The 21391-nt window shown below is 41.0% G+C and overlaps 1 protein-coding gene across 4 annotated transcripts in view; it reads left to right on the top strand.

Moving 5' to 3' along the window:
* ZNF385D (zinc finger protein 385D) overlaps nucleotides 1–21391 on the top strand; it is an 897042-nt gene that overhangs the window by 596544 nt on the left and 279107 nt on the right. Inside the window, exon 1 of one of the 4 annotated variants that reach the window (XM_072792945.1) lies at nucleotides 8098–8413. The exons of 2 other annotated variants lie outside the window; for them this stretch is intronic. In XM_072792945.1, the coding sequence (XP_072649046.1) occupies nucleotides 8392–8413 (22 nt within the window). In that variant the 5' untranslated portion in view covers nucleotides 8098–8391. Of the gene's footprint in view, nucleotides 1–8097; nucleotides 8414–9031; nucleotides 9276–21391 lie in introns of those variants that run through there. One more of the 4 variants, XM_072792944.1, reaches the window with a different exon arrangement.

Below are 21391 nucleotides of genomic sequence, written 5' to 3'. Positions count from 1 at the left end.
GAATTATGCACACTTGGAAACACTTTCAATTACTTTGTGAATTCTTGCAACATTGGGGTAGAGTTGCACTGTCTCTCTGCTCACTCTATATAGTTATTATCACAGTATATATAAAAATGGAATGTCCATGACCTAAAGCATCCAAATTTACTAGAGCTGTACTCAATTTATCTTGAAGGATCTTTTTTTTAAAAGTAAAAGAAGAAATTCAATATGATGCTGTTTTCTTCTTCCATTTTGTTTGCAAGCACATTTGCTGTGGGGCTGGATGGGGGGAGGGCTGATTCTCAAATTGCTGCCCAGGAACCATAAATGAATTTTATTTTAAGAAAAATTGGAAACCTCTGGAGTGTATAAGATCTTTCAACCTGCTATACAAGATATATTAACTCATGTTATTGTGTCGTCAAATGTCTTTGTAGGAGGCATATTATTATATTTCTGTCCTTGGAAACACTTTGAGGCTCATTCATGTATTCATTCAGCAAACATTTCCTACATTATCTATCAAATAAAATTAAAACTTTTTAACCTGGAATGTGAGATCACATCCAATACAGCTTCTGTGTTTTCCTCTCCAAATTTACTCTGCATGGAAATCTTTTAAGAAACTTGCTCTTTAATTCTCTAATTTGTTCTTGTTCTCTCAGATATATTATTCACATTCCATCCTTGTTTTATATCATTTACCAACTTTTTCTGCATTTCATCGATCTTAACTGATACTGAAGAACAAGTTCAGGTTCCACTTCTTTGTATCTTTAGGTTTACCTAAACCATCATAATTTTATCTCTTACCACACCCTTACATGCATGTCCTACATTGTTCATTTGTCATTTACTTTATATTACCTTTGTTTTTACTTATATTTTTGGATATGTGCTTCATCTCCCTAAATAAGATAACAAATGCTTTTCAGAGTGGGCTGGTAGCTTACGTATTAGAGTTCAGAGCTTTGCTATTCAGGATCCCTGCTTTTAATTTTTTTTTTTTTTTTTTTTGCCAGTGATGATGATAATAGTTATTATGACTTGGTACCTTCCTTTTAGGCACCTCTAAACTAGGTGGTATGGGGCTTCTAAACCTATGATGTGGTGTCCATCGATTTTTAGAGACGGTATCTACATAGATGCAAGGCAACTTTATAAAAAAAAGAAAAGAAAACTAGATAAAAATATAAACAACTTCTAGTCGTCTGAGAGCCTTCAGAAAGAAAGCTAGTGATACTTCCTGTTTTAAGGGGAATGAGAACTATTACTCAGTCAGGGCAAATGCACTAATAAAAACCACCTATAAAAGCAGCAAGGGGGTTGACTAGTTTCCCCTGAATCACGCTCCGCTTAAACTCTCTTCTGTTCTTGGAGTACCTGGGTGGCAAAGGTGGTTGAGTGCCCGACTCTTGATTTCAGCTTGGGTCCTGATCTTGGGGTTGTGAGATGAGCTCCATATTGGGTTCCAGGTATGCTCAGTGCAGTCTGCTTGAGATTCTTTTTGCCTCTCTCTGCTGCTTCTGTTCTCTCTCTCTCTCTCTCTCTCTCTCTCTCTCTCTCTCTCCTCTCCCTCTCAAATAAATAAGTAAGTCTTAAAACAAACAAACAAGCAACTCTCTTCTGTTTTTGATTCTGGTACGTGCCTCCCACATTGGCCTCCTGACTTGCCCACAACAGTTCTGATCTCTTTCTTGCATGAGAGCTGATCAGTCCTTCCATTCTTAGCTGACCTTTCCTCAGACATTTGGGATTTCTCTAATTTAAGATTACAGTCTTGATTTCTCTTCCTTTTCTGATCCTTGTCTCCTACCACAGCAAAGTTTTCTGCTTCCTAAATCATGGACAATGTTTGATGTTAATGGCTTACCCTAGTCACTAACTCAATAGGTCATGTCCTTGGCATACATTTCTGTTATGTTCTGAAGTATGTTAAAAAATTCAAGGAATTAACATATATTTCACTTTTCATGTGGCCCAAAAGAAACCTTCATTTACTTGGAGGATATTGACAATTGGAAAGGTTACTGAAAGCCAATTTGATAAGCACTCTAATGGAGTTCTATGAAGAATGTGTAAGTGCTCATTAGGGGAACACATGAGTCAGACATAAGCTCAGGGAAGACTTCCTAGGAAACAAAATATATCTGAGTAGTTTTGGATTATGAATATAAGTATTTAGACAAAGGGGAATACAAAAGGACATTTCTGGTAGAATATAACTATATTCTCAGTAAGATCAGGATAGAACATCATCTATACTCTTCTACTCATAAGTATAAGACTTTTAAGATATTTGCATACCTGCTCTTGTCTAGACAGTAGATATAGCATCAACAATGATAGACATGCCCTTTCCCTCATGTCCTTTGTACTGGGGGGAAGAAGCAATAAACCAATGAATAAATGTGATGAGATGAAGAATGTTTTAGCTCCTTCCCTCTGCATGGAGAAAGGTAGAAGATGTTCCAAATTGTAGTAGAGAAGTTGATAGGCAGAAACCCCTAGAATGTAAGCTCTTTATAGACAGAGATTTTTGTAATTTCATCAATGTGCCTTGAGTGTCTAACAGTACTTGGCACCTGAAAACCCTATACCCAATATATTGAATAAATAAAGATGCCTAGGCCACAGCTAGCTCCAAGGTAAGAATTCTAAGAGGGCTCCCAAAGCTAGTTGCTAAATATTATAAAAGAGTTCTTATTAACTGACCATCAGAATAGATAGGACAATATACAGAAGGGATTTATTGGATGTCTCCAAAGACAGAGAAATTCAGATAGAATTTTGGAATATTACTGTATTAATAGTTTTTTTTTTTTTTTTATTCTTAGCTCACTATTAGCACTTCTTTTCTTACTTCTTTTCTTGTAGGCAATTCATTTTCCAGACTAAGGTTCTCTGGGCATTAATTTTAATGGAAGCATCAAATGAGAATCTAGGAATAAAAATGCTTATGAGTAGTGTCTATGCAATCTAAAAAATTCGTAAAGACTACATGGACTAATTGAACTAGGAATTTGTTTCTCATATAGATCAAACTGTTTTAATGGTGGGTGGTGATATATCAGACAAAGGCAAACTCAGGCTTAAAATAAATAGCCTTCCATCAAATATCATTCATATGTCAACAAATACTCATTCAACAAATTGTTATCCTTTCGAGAAATATTCAGTCACCAAGTACCCATGTTTTTGGACCCTTGCTCTTATAATGTCCCAGGGCTCAGTGTCGACCCTCTTCTCTTTTCCCAAAGGAGTATACTCCTTTGAAGATACCATCTGGCCTCATAAATTAAATTACCATCTATAAAATGATGAATTCCAACTTTTAAATTTTTATTTATTTATTCATGAGAGACAGAGAGAGAGAGAGAGAGAGAGAGAAGCAGAGACTTAGGCAGAGGGAGAAGCAGGCTCCATGCAGGGACCCTAATGCGTGACTCGATCCCAAGACTCCAGGATCACATCCTAAGCTGAAGGCAGATGCTCAACCACTGAGCCACCCAGGCATCTGAATGACTTCCAACTTTAAATATAAAGCCCAAACTTCTCCATTGAACTCCAGACCTATATAACCAAACTTCTGTAAACATTTTCACTTGGATATATAAATGGATATTAAACTAAGCTGCCCCACATTGACCACCTCCTAATCATCACCCAAAGCATCTTCTTCCACAGCCTTCTCCATATCAGTGAGTGGAAATCCCATCCTTTCAATTGCTCAGTTCCAAATCTTTAGTAAGATTTTACAAATTATTTTTTTTAAATTATCCTGTATCACCTATTCAACTCACAGGAAACTCTCTTGACCTATTTTGACACATATACAGACTCTGACCACATTTTGCCACTTCCACTGTTTCTACCCTGATCTGAGCCACCATTTCTTTTCTAGATTATCACAGTCTTCCTCAATGGTTACCTTGCATCTTCCCTTGCTTCCTTTTATCCATTTTCCATGCATCAGTCATAGTAAACCTGTTAAAATATATCAAATCATGTCATTTCAAAGGCTTCCTATATAAGTCAGAATAAAAGTCAAAACCATTATAATATGACCTACAAAGTCCTACTGAATTAGGCTCCATGTGACCTATTTGACTTCATTTTTTTTTTTAAATTGAAGTCTAGTTGACAATGTTATTTTATTATTAAAGGATAATAATGATCTAATATGGAGATTGGATGGGATCTGGGCAAGCTGGACTTTAGAAACACTGGATAAAATTTTATTGCTGCAATATAGTAAGAAATGAAAGTGGACTAAACTAAGGCTCAGGGGACAGCAATGGAAGACACAACTAGGCTGTGCTAACTCAATGCTAAATTACTGCCGCATTCAGCTCTGAGAACTTGAAAGGACAAGCAAGCTCACAAACTGTGGCCTGCAGTACCCACCTGGCATCTGTATTGCATAGAATTTTGGAACAGCTGCTGCTAAGCATGGACAAATTCAATTTGTGTAAACACTTTGTATAAACACCATCAACCTCAAAGAACTGACTGTAGGCACATAGAAAAGTATGATGTTTTACACGCAATATGGTTGTATTCAATATGTTCCCTCAGTCATTCACAAATATTATTGAGTAGGAACAAGTGCCAGATGCCCTTGAAGGAATGGTGGATACAGCAGTGAACAACAAACAAAAATCCCTGCCCTCATGGAGATTATATTCCAGTGAGAAGAGATAAAAATAAACAGATGTCTATAGTCGTGTGTCAGATGATGACAACTCTTATGGAGGGAAAGTATGCTGACAAAATTTTGAACAAGACTTGGAGATGAGGGATCGAGGCAGACAGCTATCTGGGTATTTGAGCAGAGAGAAAGTTCTCCTCCTACCATAATGTTTCAGTCAAAATATGTAACTGGTTTTTAGGCATCTTTTGTTTTAATCATGAAAGATAACGTTTCTATTTGGCAAGCAGTGACCCGATTCTGCCTCAGGATCCCCCAGTTTCTCAGAGCAGTTTAGAGACCAGATAAAGGTCAGGGGGTAAACAAGGTCCTTCCTTAAAAGCTGCTGGGTCTTCTCCTGGACATGACACATGGAAGCATCTCTCAGGCACAGCTGGCATGTCCACAGCCCCGTGTGTAGCCACTATCAGCTATGCTATAAAAATACTTGCATTTTTTTCCTTTATAAATATAATGCATACCGATAATTTTAGGGGAAACAATAAAAAGTATACAATTAAAATAAAAATCACTTGTTTTCTATCCAGAGATAAGCACTGTTTCTATCTGAGCCCTTAATATTCCAGATAACTCTTAATTGGAGAAGGCGGGGCATACACCTTTAAATAAAGCAGATGCCTTCCTTTTTTGGGTGACCAGGATTCCATGCATACATGTAACCCTTACTTGGCTCTTGGATGCCATACTCTTCCAGAACCTACATGCTGCTTTTTCAGGAATGATCCTCTATAGACCCAGCAGAGGTTGGAAATGTTTCTATTACCAAATACTCTCTGCCTGTGTATCTGTGCCCATGAAGATACTTTTTTTTTTTTTTTTTCTTTCTAGAACACGTAACATAATTTGATCGGGAAAGACCTTTACCTGAGCCAGTATAAATGGGAAATTTCTAATTTCTTTCTTTCTTTCTTTCTTTCTTTCTTTCTTTCTTTCTTTCTTTCTTTCTTTCTTTCTTTCTTTCTTTCTTTCTTTTTCTTTCTTTCTTCTTTCTTTCTTTCTTTCTTTCTTTCTTTCTTCTTTCTTTCTTTCTTTCTTTCTTTCTTTCTTTCTTTCTTTCTTTCTTTCTTTCTTCTTTCCTCTCTTAAAAGAGAGAGAGAGAGAAGGGAGAGGGGGAGGGCAGAGAGAGAAGGAGAGAGAGAATCTTAAGCAAGCCTGGAATCACCAAGCCTGGAACCCAAGGGGGGCTTGATCTTAAGACCCTGAGATCATGACCTGAGCCAAAATCAAGAGTCGGACACTTAACCACTCAGGCACCCCTATAATTTATTTCTTTGAATAAAGAAATCTGGGGATGCTAACATAAATTCAACACACAAGTAATAAGGCAACTATATGGACTGCACCATTGAGAAAACTGCTTAATGTCTCTGACTCTCAGGTTCATTTGTCCTCAGGTTCAGTGCCCTGTTCATCAGGACATTGATAATATCCACCTTTTTATATGTCAGTTAGTAAGAAAATGGTATAAGTGAAAGTGCCTTGTGACTGCAAAATGCCATGCAAATGCAAGATGTTATTAATTATTAACACAGTCTTTAGTGTCTTAAACCTCCTGTTTTTAAACTCAACTCTTAATGCTTGCATCTTCAACTACCCGGAAAACACAATGGACCAAAAATTGTAGCATTAAACTACAGTGCCCCCTAGCCCATGTAGGAGGTCAGGACAGCTGATGAGCTTCATGAATAAGCTCTACCACAGATGGTTCTTTTGCCGGAGGGAAGGGCCATTAATTGTACTTTTGGATGATTTCCATCTGTCCAAAAGGAAAAACACTTATGTGTTTTATTCAGTATTTTCTGTAACATTCTTTTTATTTCTAATTTTGAAAAAGGAGTTAAAAAAGGTATTCTTTACTATTTAAATATTCTTTCTCCAAATTGCTTTCAATGAAGAGTATTAAAAAACCCACAACACACACACACACACACACACAACCAAACTAGATTTATCCAAAGACTCATTGTAATGTTTCTGATTTAAATGATTACCCATTCACATTCACCAAATTCTTCATAATCCATTGTAAGAGAGGATATTGGGTCATAGTGCTTTTTTTCAGAGAGGAAATAGGAGGTTTAGCTTTTTTGCAAGATCGCACAGCAAGCTGCTTTATGAGCTTCAGCCCCACTAGTTCCAATATGCATTAAATCTACCATAGAGACAGGATTGTACAAGGAAGACCACTGATTATTTTAATATCACAATGTAGAAATATTTGTTACTATGGCTTATAAAAACCTGTACTGAAAATATATCAACTGTTTCTTCCACACGCTACAGTTCTTTTGTTATCCTCAGTTCTTAATTTATAGATTTTTTTTGTGTGGAATTTTTAAGTACAATAGTCCAGTGGTGAAGTTGGATCCCAAAGTGATGAGTCCTTAGGAAACTGAACTTGTTTTATGGGTTTATTTTCCATGCTGAGCATTTAAGTATTAATCAGAACTGCTTTCAGGGATTTCTTTCTAACATCCTTTTCTATGTAAGATAAGGACTGCAATTCATTAGACTATTGGAGGAGCCAGAGGCTTTGCTAAGCTTTGCCTTTCTTGACTGTTCATCTCAAATTTAATGCGAGTTTGTGTGTGCTTGTGCGTGGGTGTGTCTATATATTATACTGGTGACCCGACTTGAATTATGACACAATCTTGGTTGCCTTCCTCATTAGGGGTCAAAGACCATTTCAGCCTCAGTGCCCTTTCTACTACCTACCTTTCACAATGTGATCTTGTGAAACTGAGGGGGTGACTTTTGTTGTGTTTTTGATGGGCGACTTTTATCACGTTCGTTTTCTTTACATGTCTCTACCAACGTAGCTCAGAAAAATACTTAAGAAATAAAAATAACTCTTCACCAACTACTAGGTTTCTTGTGATCTGCTCATTTCTAAGTGAAAACCTCTATTACCCTAGCAATGGTCCCTTGAATGTTTTTTTTTTTTTTTTTTTTTTTCTTCTTCTTCTGCTCTTAGGCATGTACATCACAAACAGCAAACCCTCAAGCCCACAGCAAAGAGAACGCAGACACAGGGCACCATTCCTTTCCCCACTGCCTTTTCAACTTGGGGGGGGGGGGTAGGCTACATTTTGGCGAGGATGATGACATTCACGGGAGGGGCGGGATAAAAGTGTGTCTAATTCCACGTTAATGGCAGAGCTCGCCTTAACCACATCCATCCCGCCCCGTGGTGACTCTCCCCCGTGTGCTCCCCTGTGCATCCGGAGACCCTTCTCTCTTTAAGAGAGCCTCGGGCGCCCCGCACTCCGCCCCCTCCCAGGTCTCTGGGCTCGTCCAAGCTTCCCGAGAGCCATGGTTGGTCCAGGCAGGCAATCGGAGCACCTCCTGGAGCCGCCGCTACCCAGGGGTGGGGTGGGGTGGGGTGGGGGGGTCTGTTTGTAGTACTCTCAGCCCTGATGTCACAGGCGCGGCAAGGACATCGCAAGGAGGAGTCGGATTACAGTAAGGATGGGCAGTGCAGCAGGCAGCCCGAGCGCACGCTCCAGCCGGGGCTCGTAGCCCGGGAAAGGCAGCCTGCGAGGCGCTCCTCCCGGAGGACGCACGCCCGGCGCTCCTGCTCTCCGCGCCGGGGACGTTTCCCCCGAATGTAGCATGAAACGACTCTGCTCTGCGTGCCAGCCCTGGGTGCGAGCTGGTGCTGAAGACGCCGCGGTGGGGTTCCAGCGGTCTGATTAATGAGAAACATAATGTATTTTGGTGAGTGTGAACTCTGATGATGTAATTCTGGGCTTGTCCAGCTCTCCCGTGCAGACCAAGCCCTTAAAAAAAAAAAATCTTTAAGCCGCGAGAATACATTCCACGAAACCTACCTTCAGTTAGCAAGTGGAGGACTAAGCTGGTGCAGCCTTCAAAGCTTCCTTTGTGCTACAGTTGGGGGCAGCTTATTAGTCGTGGATGAGTTTAACTTGGAAAAGAAAGGAACCGGGTGTGTGTGTGGGGGGGGGGGGTGGTGGTGGTGGATAAACTTTGCCTTGGTTTGTCTGCATGAAGTTGGCTTTTTTAGCTAGGTGAAGAAGGAGAAATGGTGCGGCGTGGGAAGTCGGGGGCTAACTCCGTGGAATGCAAAACTAAGTTCCTATACTATTGATGCTGTGGAAGCTTAGTCGGTATCAATGTTTCATTAGGCATTTTGGTTTTTCCCTAATTCTGGGCCAAAAAGGGAGAACGTTCTTTGGTGTGCCGTGGTTGAGCAGCTGAGGACGCTCCTCCACACCATCCCATTTTCCTTCTAGCTAGAACAGCCTAGCAGACATTGCATATTATTTTAAACCTTTAGAGGTCTCGAAGCTGTTAAATATTTGTGCAGTTTAGTTGTGTGCCACGGTGGAAGGCTCCCTTAAGATTCTCAGCTGAGCTGCCTGCATTTCCAGAAAACATGTTGAGGCTTAGATCAGGGCTACCACTGGAGCACTGTAAGCGGGCTGGGAGCTGTGTGTTCACACTGGAACGCTGCAAGTTACTGCTGGGAGAGAAGGCACAACCCCTTCACTAAATAAGAAGCAGCCAGAGATTGGGACCGAATCTCCTTCCCTCCTCCCTGAAGTTATGCTTTCCTTCTGTAAGTTCCACCCCAGCGTCATCCTCCCAGGGCATCTATCTGATATTAAAAGGTCTGTGGGAACAGCTGGAGAGGGGCTGAGGAAGGATTCCAAGATGCAAATGCACCCGGTGATTGCTTGGTTTGCTTTTAAATCTGAGATCGAGAGGCATTTTTCAGATTAAAGAGGCGCTTAGCTAAACTTGTGTTGGGGGGATAGTTTCTTGGGCATTTATCTGTGTGTGTACTGTTTGCTTTGTTTTGTTTTCCTGAGACTTTGAAACATATGTGAAAGTATGGAAAGAGCACAAGTTGCACAAGCTGAATGCCTTTGGTTGTCTTGACAGGAGTTTTGATTTTCCTATAATTTGTGTTATATTAGAAGTCTTGAAAATAGCTAAAATTGATTTGGGAAGAAACCAAATTTAATTTGGTTTAAATTTAATCAAATTTAATCCATAGCCAAATTTAAGCTGAATCCAGAGTTAAACGGCACCTCTTTCCAGGGGTAGTGATGGAGGTGGGTAAGCTTGTTTGTTGGCAATTGATGAAACACCAAGTGTTTATCGTGAAGATGTTCTTGATAAATGGAAAAATCTTGTAAAGGAATATGTCTTTTGGGCAAAATAGAATTTCGGTGTCTGCAATGATATCGAGGGATAATAAGTAGATTATAATTTTAGTTTAAGTTTTTAGCCTCTTGGCAACAATTCCTTATGTGATTGCGGTGAGGAAGGAGAGTTGGCCAGAGTAGTGGCATAGTCTAAAAGTCCTGGTCAGTGGCCATCCATGCTGTACTGGATTATTGTATGGCTATTGGAGAAATGTTACTGATCTAGCTCATGTTAACGGTAGGCTAGTCCAGCTGTCTTGTAAAGCAGGGTGATTCACGGGGCAATTAGTTTCACTGTGTAATGCAAGTTTTTAATAGTACAAATTGAAATGTGATGTCCTACTTCAGATGAAACTATACTCTTTTAAAGGCAAAGCTAAAGTTGCCCTCTGTGTCCTGAACATGGTTCGGTCTTACCATAATTCCAGCATGAGATATGTTTTTCTATTCTTGGAGGAAATCGTGGGTATTCAGGAATGCCGTTTATTTCAGGTTATGCTATGCAGCCCCTCGCTCAAGCTGTTAGACATTCAGAACTCTGAGAGCCCACCTGTCTCTAATAAAATGCACAGTATAAGAGCTAGGGTGAGAAAAATTGAGCAAAACAACCCAGGCATTTTCAAGATCCAATAGCATGCCAGTGTGTGCAAATCCCTGAGACTACATATATGTGTGTGTGTGCCCATGTGTATTTGTGTGTTTGCGTGTATTTATAGCTATCCAAAAATTTAGCTATTTCAGGTAGTTTTTCAAAACAATACTTTTTCGTAGTTTGGTTTCCCATTACTTTCTTCTTCATTTTTGAACTGAGAGGGAACATGGACAAAGAGAAAGTGGGGCTGCATTCCTGGGCTTTTCTGGTGATTTGTGGGAATGGAATAGAGGTGTCAGAAGACTTTTATTTGCATCTCCAGCAGGGAGTGATGAGGAGCATGGTGATGCTGTAAGAGCAGGTAAACTGATATGTAAGCAGGATATTTATTTCCCTTACAAATAATCTAATTTGTCAGTGTTGCTCAATAACCCCCCTTCAAATATAACTGAAGAATCATTGCCTGAGGAGGCTGGCTCAGCCTACCGACTTTCCTGTATATCTCTCTCGCCTTGGGGACTGGACAACTGGCTCCTCCGTCCTTGCTCAGCTGGGGTCAGTTTCACGTGTGCAAGTGGGTGGAATATGTAATATTTCCAGTTCTCCGGAACAGCTCATGTTTTGAGTGTGCTCAGACTTACAAGACTAATGGACCCTTTTAATGACTTAAGCCTCACTCTTATCTCCTATTGAAATTTTAGTGCAGCGTTTTCAATAATTGTTCATTTGCACTTACTGTGCAGTGATTTAAGAGTTTGCTGTTCAGTCACCGTGGATACTTTTGTTACTTACGCTATCGATCTTGCATTCATTACTTGGAGTTAAAAATAAGGTTCACATAGGAGAAAGAAGCGAGGAAAATCCCAGTCAGCAACCTGATTGGGATTTACAGTAAAAGCCAGGAAAAAGAATAAATACTTACAAAATTCCCTCCCCACCCCCATAAATATCTTACATAGTTAAAAATTACATGTGGCAAGGATGAATAGCCATTAATAATTTATCCAGAAATAAAAGCAAGGCAGCTGGGAGGCTTCTCCTCAGATTAAGGAAGAGAGGCTGTGGGTGGTTGTCAGTACAACAGACCTGAGCTGCTGGGTTACAGTTTGGTTAAGAGGAGTGTGCTGGTATGAAGGGCATGTTCTTTGCTTGAGCGCATCCCGGCTATTTGTCAGAGCCTGGCAGAAGGTTGTAACCATGTACTCTCTCCAGCTCTAAGCACCGTATGTCTGAATCATCTCCCTCTTTCCATCTGGCCCACCACATTTCTCCACTGCTGGAGTGGTGAGTCCTTGCCAGTGGTCATGTCAACCTCACAAATCGTCCATGGTTGGCCAGAGAGGTGCCATGTCTCAATCTTTTGCCATCAGGAGAGAAAATGGGAGGCTGATTGCCCTGAGAAATTCTATGTGGCTGAAATGAAAGATGTTTTCAGGCCTGAGTCAACCAGATGGAGACTCTGGGGAGTTTGCACCCAATGAGAGGCCAGGGCTTGCTCCGTGAGAATAATCTGGAAAAAGGAAATGATACACCTTAAACAAATGAGCAGAACTGAGAGACAAGTACTAGAGCCTGCGCTAAATGCTACTGTTAACAATGTATTAAATAAAGCTGGCGAGAGGGGCGAACACAACCCAGAAAGTGTGAGAGAGCCAGTCAAGTTGAGCTTAGTGTTCGTTGTGGATCAGCTGTCTTCCTTAAAATGCCCGAGAAGAATAGAAAAAAATAATTAGCGGTGTGCCCATCATAAGAAGAAACTTGTCATACAACAGCTAGAGAAAAAAAAATCTGGTAGGAAAATTCTAGCCCAGAAACCTATTCCCCTGCCTATAATAGACACGTTTGTACGTTGTCATAAGAAGGACTTTTGTTTGTCCCCTGGGAGGTTGGGAGGTTGAGAACATTCTCACGTCAGCATTTACACTTTTGGTTGTGGCTGGACCATCCAGTTTCACCTCTAAAGCAGTCTGTTAGGAAAACAGTTAAGCAGTAAGGTTATGGAGAAGGAAATGAGCAGAAAACAGCAGGCAGCAGAGAAAAACATTCCTCTTTTTGTGTGTGTTTTCAGTGGAAACATTTAACTCGTCCTAATTAGTTTGTACTGAGTGATCTGTTATGGGGAATTAGGTCCACTAGAGTCTCTCTAAATGCTCTGGAGGTATTTCTATCTTCCTGAGGCTGACACTTGGGAAGGTACTTGTTAGCGCACATTCCTCTTTTGAAAGCTTGAACTCATTACCGTTCTGTTTTATTACAAATGAATCTCAATGACATGCAATAAATTAACTACGTAACAGGGATGGAGAATGTGACAGGTGAATCCTGTCAGAAGGAATCACATGCGGGAACCCACAATCTAATAGAAGGTGGAAAACCATAAAGATTCCTTTCTCAAAGCAGGTTCTCTTCTAAATTCATATGAAGCTCTTATTTTAAGGAAACAAATCCCATAATTGATCAATATGCCAGGAGCATGAGATCCTTGTTACACTCTTAAATTTTGAGCAAAAAAAAAAAATATTTTTAAAGGATCTTATTAGTTGCTGTAATTATATGGAAATGAGATGGGTTTATTTAAGGGATACGTTCCAAAATTCATGAGATAATGACGATTTGCAAAGTTACCATTTTGTGGGTGGCATAATTGTTCCAAAAAACAAATGAAAAATTTAAATTAGTGGTTTCTGACTTCCATTCCAGAAGATTAGGTCACAGCTGCTTTTGACCGAAACCTCCCCTGATAAGACAAGATGTGCTGGCTTGTGTATGTGTGTGTTTCATACTGGATCATCAAGTAGTGCCTCTTGATGTAAATATCAGAATTTCATTCCTCATCCACATCTTTTATGTATTCTTAAATCTTTTCACCTCATTTACAAGGTAAAACATTAAGTATTGGTGTAACAAGATGGATTTTAAACTTTTTTTTTTTTTTTTAGCAACAGCTGGCTTCAAGTTTAACAACCATTATATACATTAGTTTTTAAAAAATCAAGTCATAAGGATAATTTTCAAGCCTTTTTCTGCTTACGAAAGAGTGATGCTGGTACAAGCGGAAACCTAGCTCTACTTTGACCTTGAGAAAGAGATGTTTCCATTTGTATTACACTGTGAAAAACATGTCAAAAAACAACAAAGGTCATAGCTGCTGCCCCCTCTCTCTCTCTCTGACTCTCTTTAGAAAAGCCATTACATATCATTTCCCACAAAGATTAGTTTTGCCACAGAATTTCACACATGATTGGTGGCATTAAGAGAAAATACGGCATAAGAGGTGGCTAGAAATATCAAAGCTTAAAGTGGTTGAGATCATGCTTCAACCAAATTGCTAGGGTTGAAAATAGGAAGACGCTTTGCTCTGTTGCAGCGTTAAAATCATTATGAAGCAGCTGGAGGTCGGGCTTCAATGCATGTGAGCTTCAGGTTTACAAAGCTTTGAAAATTTAAGGTACTTCCAGGAAACCCTGTTGACTCCAAAACCTGAAATGCACGCGAACCTCCAGTGGAGCACTGGTTGGGATGCACTGAACATCTTCTTATCAACTTTTCTGTCTTCTCGCTTTTTCTACCCTGGCAGTATCACATTGCTGTAAGTAAGGCGGAAAGAGAGAAGTGACCTGGCCAAGGTCAGCATCCCTTCTGACACTACAGCTGTGTCAGTCAGGATTGGTGCCCTGAGCAAATGCTGTCCGCCCCAAAGCATCGTTGTACCTGGTGGGAGGTGAGGGCTGCCCATGGGGTGTGGATGGGGTGGGTGGGCTGAGCGTTCTTTTACAGGATGAATGCTGTTTAATCTGTATCTTCAGGACCCTGTTTAGCTCAGTGCCAGGTGCATATAGGCACTTCCAATAGGTGTTGATTGTGCTCCGCTGAATGGGTTGGAGAATTAGGGAGGGAGGGCTGGAGTCCACTTCCTCAGCAGATCCTTTAAGGCTGTTATTCCCAGTGAAAACTGGCCTATGTGTGTTGACAAGAGAAACACTCTCCTTTGCTCCTGAAAACATTTTAGCTGACTTTTTTTTTTTTTAATTTTGAAGATAAAGACTAGTCAGTCCTTCAAAATTAGATCTTAAAATAAGTGTATGTATTTCTACAATCTTTTTGCTGTCTCCATTTACATTTTTCTTCATAGGACTCTGTGGTGTAAAGAGGAACAGATATATACAATATTAAGGCCAGTGTACAAAAATGTCTGAAGAATCCCTAAGATCAGTTTATAAGGTGGTAGAACTGCACTTTTTATCTATTTCCTTGATCACAACTTCAGTGCTGAGCTTTACTGGGCTTCTGTGAGTTTGCCCCAGATGTTGACATGCTCTTACCATGAGGCTGGGCTGCGCAGGAAAGCCCACTGTGTTCAAGTAGCCAGAAGTGCCCACGAAGGTCACCAGTTTTGGGAACTGTCGTTCCTGAAAGCTGAAGAAAATGGAGATAATTTTGACTACTATTTGCAAGGCTTTTGTAAAATCGTTCTTCGCACTTACCTTTTTCATATTCATGCATTTTGCTGATGAGGGAAAGTGCTTGTGGCAGATTGCTCTGAGGATGAAAACGCCATAACGAATGTAAACGTTCTTTGATAAACACGATCCCTTACACTTGTATGGCAATTTGTATCTTTCAAAATACATCAACGTTATGCTTCTTTTAATCCTTAAAATGATCCATTGCAGGAGGTAGATAAAATATAATTATTTCTATTTTGAGATGAGGAATTTGAGCCTCCGATGACTGAAACAGCATTCTCAAGGTCACACAGCTAGTAAATGTTAAGGCCAAGACTCCAATTTGGTCATTCTGAGGCTTACTTCACTGTTCTTTACACTTGGCAGAAGAGTATAGGGGAATATATGTATTTTTTTGAATGGAAGATTATTTGTAACAGTTATGCTAGAAGGAATAATCCAGCTGATAGCTAAATAAATGAATACAGATAATTGGGAAATAAGATCTATTTTAGTTTTGACTGGGCGGAATCATAATAACAGAGGTCTGAACATAATTCATACTTTTATTGATTCTGCCTTGTTTTTTATGTCAAATAATAATAATTTTAAAATGTAGGATATTAGATTAGAATACTAATCGGCCTCAGGCAGGACCCAGCTTTCTATACTGCCTCTGTTTTTCCAAGGCAGTGTTAGATATTAAGGCTTGTATTAATTATATGCTGTATTTTCCTGTTGTGTCACTATTTAACTCAATGCATATGAAAAGAAAAAAATCCAAGTCATTTGTGCTGCAAACTCTTCGATATTTACAGTGACACCTTCTCCAGTATTTGTTCAAGATGGAGTTCCAGCCTGGTCTTTCTTTACTCCATGACTGATAAAGAGGGAAAAAATGGCCTATGTTAGAATTTATCTGTTCCACTTACTGGCTCTATATCATTGGGCAAGTCACCTCACATTTTTGATATCCAGATTTTTGTAAAAGGAGAATAATGAAAATATGTTTCCCACAGTTCTATTTTGAGGACTAAAATATACAAGGCATATAAAAGTGCCAAGCCCCAGGAAGTACATGGTAAGCCGCCAGTAAAATTTGATTCTTTCTTACTTTCTCCCTCTATATCCAACCTAATATACAAATGTATAAAAATTGAAAAAAAATCAGCAAACAGGAACCATGCTAATCAACTGAAAACAGGTCAAATCAGAAAACAGGAACCATGTTAACTGATTCACAAAGGGCTTAATGCAGATTTTTTGTTATATGGGTGATAGAATTGCAGAGAAGCCACATGGGATCTGGGTGATGCAACCCAGAGATTAGCAATAGCAAAAAACTGGTAGTTGTAAGATGGAAAGACAAGAGACCATGGTCTTGCAGGCCAGCACCCAATGGCCTCCTACTGGGAGCTGGAAGGCAGCCCTGAGATGTTGAAGGATGAAGGATTCAGCCTTAGGCATGGAGAGAGACAGGAATTCCCTTGTTTCTCCCTTTTGCCCACCCTCCAGTGCACTGTCTTTGCCTCTCATTGGTGGAATAGAGCCAGAGGCCAGCTGACAAGGCAGCCTGGGCAGTGCATCCTGCAGGTGTCACCACCTTTGCAGTCCAGGGGACGTTCAGGAACTAGACCTCTAGGCAAACTGGCGGAGGACCTGGAGGGAGATCTTACACCTGATCTGAGTAGTGCTTTACATGAGACCATGTCTCTGCAAAACCATCTCAATTATCATTAGCGAGAGGTTTGTTTGAGGGAGATGCAAGTAAGAGGGAATGGACCAGAGTTGAAGAGCTCTTAGCAGCCCCTCACCTATCTTCTGGGTTCGCATACATGCTTTGTCACTTTCTGGTACTGTGACGTTGGATAAATTGGCAAATCTGTCTCTGTGTCAACTCTTTCATTTGTTACAGTGGGTTAAAGAGTCTGTTTGACAGAGAGGTTCAATGAGTTGCTGCATGCAAGCTTCACAATATGCAAAGCACCATGTGAATGGGCCTTGTTATGAGGATGTAAAAAACCGAGTGAATTAGAGAAGAGCGAGCTTGAAAAAAATAACAACTTGGAAATATATGTTCAGTTATGCAGTTTAGCATTCCAGCAGAGATTTCTGAGTACAGAGAGAAAGGAAGATTTCTGAGTGCACTGAGAAAGGAAACATTTGGGTACATCCTCACATAGCCCCTTGCATGATGGGGTCAGATGTACCTGTGAAGTCATATCTAATCTGGTCTTTGTTATTATTCTATAACAAAGGGAAATTGCAGGAGCAAAGGCAAGGGAGAGAAAGTGAGCTGGGCAGGACACCCTCTGTAAAGATTCTGTGCCCCATATTCCTTCTTGTCCAAGACTCTAACGGGAATAGACACGTTGAAAGCTGAGGGAGTTTATTAATAGTTGCTTGGGAAGGGAAGAGGGATTTGATATCGATTTTACCTATCCTTCCATGTGTTGCTGGACTTTTAAAGACTGATTTCTTTGGCTGACTGGCCCTGCTATTAAAAAAAAAAAAATTAAGGCAAAACATTCTGCCCTTCCTGTATGGAGTTATTAGCATCTATCTCAAAGCCTTCTTGTAAAGCCCCGAGACAGTTCATAACTTATGGTGCCCTTGTTTAGAAGCAACGCCGCAGTAACTGCTCGGAAGCATTGCCCTTGCAGGGCACGATGTGGAAGGCACATGATTACCGCCAGGTGTTTCAATGAGCTGCTCCAAGGGATGGTGGGATATACCTTAGAGAGCTCTGAGGATTCTTAGGAGACGTACCCTAAGGTTATCAGTTAAAAGGTGCTTTAGAAGGCTGCTTGTTTAAAAATTTTTTTTTCCTTTAAAAAAAAAACCTGTTTAAGATCCTAAACCTTCTGGTAAATTACTTCTTTTTTAGCACTGCGGTTTGGTTTTCCCTAGCTTTAAAATGCTTAATAAGTTAATAAGAAAGTTATAGTGAGGAGCCCAAGGCATAGACTTTATGGACCTCTTGGTTTCCTGAGTGTTTTGCAACTCCTGTTTGCGGAGAGCAGTCCTGGCGCTGACAGGTGATGTGGCTCCACTGACATAAAAAGGGGTTTAACAGCCTGAGTGCCTACTTTGTGCCAAGTGCCCGGCATGAGCTAATTCATTGCACTTCACCACCATCCTTAAGAGAAGCTCAGTGGATCTAAATCTTGGCTGCACAAAGGAATCCCCCAGAGAAACTCTGAATAGATGCTGTTGTCAAGGCCCCACTGCAATCCAATTCAATCTACTTCTCTAGGGGTGGAGCCCAGGTATCTGCATTTTCTTTTAAAATGCGTCAGTTGATTCTGAAAGACACCAGAATTGAAAACCACTGAGATGGGTAATTTTAACCACTTTACCGAGTGCGCATGTCCTGCTCCCTAAGGAGTTGCCAGCTTGCCCCCTGCTCACCCAGGTCAGGAATCCAGTGCAGAAGTTGACCTGAGTTCAAAGCCTGTGTTCTTTCGCCCTCAACAAGCTGACTCCCCTTAGGGAAATCAGCCCATGGCGTAAAGTCCCGTCCTGATTACAACCTTCTTGTGCTGTACTGTTGCTTCTAGAGCAGAAGTCCCTAGGAGATGGGCCATCTCCCGTCTACTTGGGGTTCTTTATAGAGCTGGCACCCAAAAGAGGTTCATGCTTTGCTAATCAATTCAGAAGCACAGTAGTGTGATTCTGGGAAAGGATTTTAGAACCATACTTCTCAAAATTTCACATTCATAGATATCACCTGAGGATCGTAGTAAACTGCAGCTCTTGATTCAGAACGTATGGGTGCCACCTGGGATTCCTCCTTTCTAATAAGCTCCCAGGTGCTATCAGCTCTGCTGGTCCACTGGGCACACTCTAAATAGTAAGGCTTTGGAGGTCATTTATCTAAGCTACAGCTTTCTGCAGATACGGGGTTTCAGGTCTGAGACTTCCACCTACACCTCCCTGTTTCTATTCTAGAAGATACTGAATGGCCGATGGTGCGAGTTCTGAGTCAGGTGACCGAGCATCCTATTTTGCCTGGTTCCCAGGATGTGGGTTTTCAGTGCTAACACTGAGAGAGTCTCATGCAAATAGTGATGAATCAGTCAGTTACCCTGGTTCCAACAGATCAAGCTTGAATTCTAGGTTCAGCACTCAAGACTAAGTTCCCCATGGAGAACTTGAGCAAGTAACTTGATTCCTTGGAGCCTCAGTTTCCCTGTCTGTGAAGTGGGAAGGATAAATGATCTGGCCTAGAATAATTATAGGTATTAAATTAGGTGGTGCATATAAAGCACTAGGCACGCTGTCACACATTCATTCTTACTAAATGCTGGCTGTGCCTATTGCCCCGAATTCATAGACCTGACTCAGCACTCCCCTTCATTACTAAAAAGAAGAAGTAACCCAAATGTCAAGTGTCAGTACTCACAGATCATCTGTATGATCACACCGTCTCTGTGCAGGAAGGGCAACATGTAAATCACCTGATGGGCAAGCCGGGTGGAGGCATTCCATGGTTCAGTGTATAGTTTGCCAAGCCTGAATATCATTAGGAATGTTTTTTGTTTGCCGTTTAGGGAAAGAAAGGCCTAGCTAAGGCTTCCCCACCCTGTGACATTCTGAACTGGACCCTGATGTTCCTGTCGACCTTGTTTATCCATTAGTGTTTCTCTGAGCTCTGTAACAACTTATGAGGGCAGCTGCAGCTAATGACTGTGCCTTCCATCTCCTGACCTGTCATTGTGTTAACAATCGATATCCTTAAAACAACACACACACACACACACACACACACACACACACACACACACACAGATAAGCCTGCCCCCACACCACAGCTTCTTCTAAAAATGCCCACAGAGAGGAAAGAAGGAGGGTTAACATATGCTTCTTAGCACAGAGTCTGGCCCGTGGACACTGGATTCATCAGTGTTTGGTGATCGCAGTGCCAAGCTGTGGGCACCCCTCTTTCATGCAAGTGAAATTCTAATAGAGACCCAAGGTTCTACTTCCTTGCGTTCAATTGGCTGGTGTTGAGTGAATGAGGCTGGCTTTGCCAGTCCTTACCTAGGAAGGCCAGTCTCCTCACCTCTTGTCAAATGCCATCAGCTTATCAGAGCACTTAGTCTGCCAAATATGTGACTATTATTGGTGAAGCAAGGTGCACTTTTGTTTTTCTATTATAACGAGAGAGTGGGACTGCTACAAGCACCCAATTATTCCACAGTAGGGGTTAGCGGGCCTGAACTGCTGCTGAGTAGCATTTTAGACAAGAAAACAAATGAACAACAGAGCAGAAGCTATTCTTGCTTTCCTCGAGCATGATGTGCAATTGCAGAAAGGACCCAGCACAATCTTACTTTCACTTATATCCATTGAAGAGGTCAAATTGGGAGATTTTGTCTCTGGTCCCATCTCTGCTTACTGTAGTTAGAGCCAAATGCCATCCTGAAAGGGCATTAAGCATGCAGAATCAAAGTCTGGGTTTCGAAGACAAGAACATAGAGGCCAACTGATAAGTAAATGCATGTATCTGGCTAGGACCACTACTCAAACTAAAAATTAAACCCTGTATCTTTAGTGGTATGAATTTGGGTGAATTGTCCTGGGCCTCAGCCATTATCCAGCTCGTAAATTGGATAATGACAAGTCACCCTACCTCACAAGACAGCCCTGTAGGTCCTAAAAATAGTTCAGGTTTTTTAAATGCTTAGTCCCTGCCATCACTATTCTAAGTATATCCCTCAACTCTTCCTCATCACATCCCTGTGGTGGAAGAATGACAAGTATGCCTATTTTACAGATGAGGAAATGGAGTTACAGACAGGTTTAGTAAGGAGAGTACAGTAAGTGGAAGAGCTGAGGCATACCGGGAGCTGCCTGGCTCCCCAACACAGCCTCCACCACCATCCTGTTCTGTGTGACCTTGAGTAAATCTTAGCCTCTGAAAACCAAAGCCCTGGAGCATATTTTCCCTATTCAGATGGAGCAGCAGGTATTTGAAGCAGGCAAACAGACAAGCAAACCGACAGAAAAGCAAAACCCCTCTTAGTTTGCAAGCCAACAGCCACCTGGTGGTGGGGCTGAGGCTGAGATCAGGAAAGGTTCCAGTTCCTTTCCAGAAAGACTGCCCCAGGGCAGGAGACAGGAAATCTTGCTCATAGAACATGTTGCACCAATCTCCGTAATGCTTCAAAATCAAGGCTTACAAATAATGTCATCACAATGACAGCTGGCTTCTCTGTGCCAAGAGATGTGCAATGGGCTTTCCCTGTGTGTTTGTGCCTGTTACAGGGACCACACTCTTCCAAATGGAACAGTGGATTTCCTTTCTCCCTGACTTCTTCCTGGGCACAACATGCAATGTGCCGTACATGGGCGATCTGTTCTTAGCAGATGATCATCTGAACTTATTTTAGGTCCATGGAGCACCAGGAAAGTCAAAGAGACAATGAACTCTCTCTATTCCCTTAAAAAAAATTGCTATTTTCTGAAAAAATAGTACAGGTAC

Source organism: Canis lupus, chromosome 22, assembly GCF_048164855.1.
Source record: "Canis lupus baileyi chromosome 22, mCanLup2.hap1, whole genome shotgun sequence".
Taxonomy (NCBI): Eukaryota; Metazoa; Chordata; class Mammalia; order Carnivora; family Canidae; genus Canis; species Canis lupus.
Note: the sequence above shows the minus strand (reverse complement) of the source record. Positions and strands in the feature narration are given on the sequence as shown.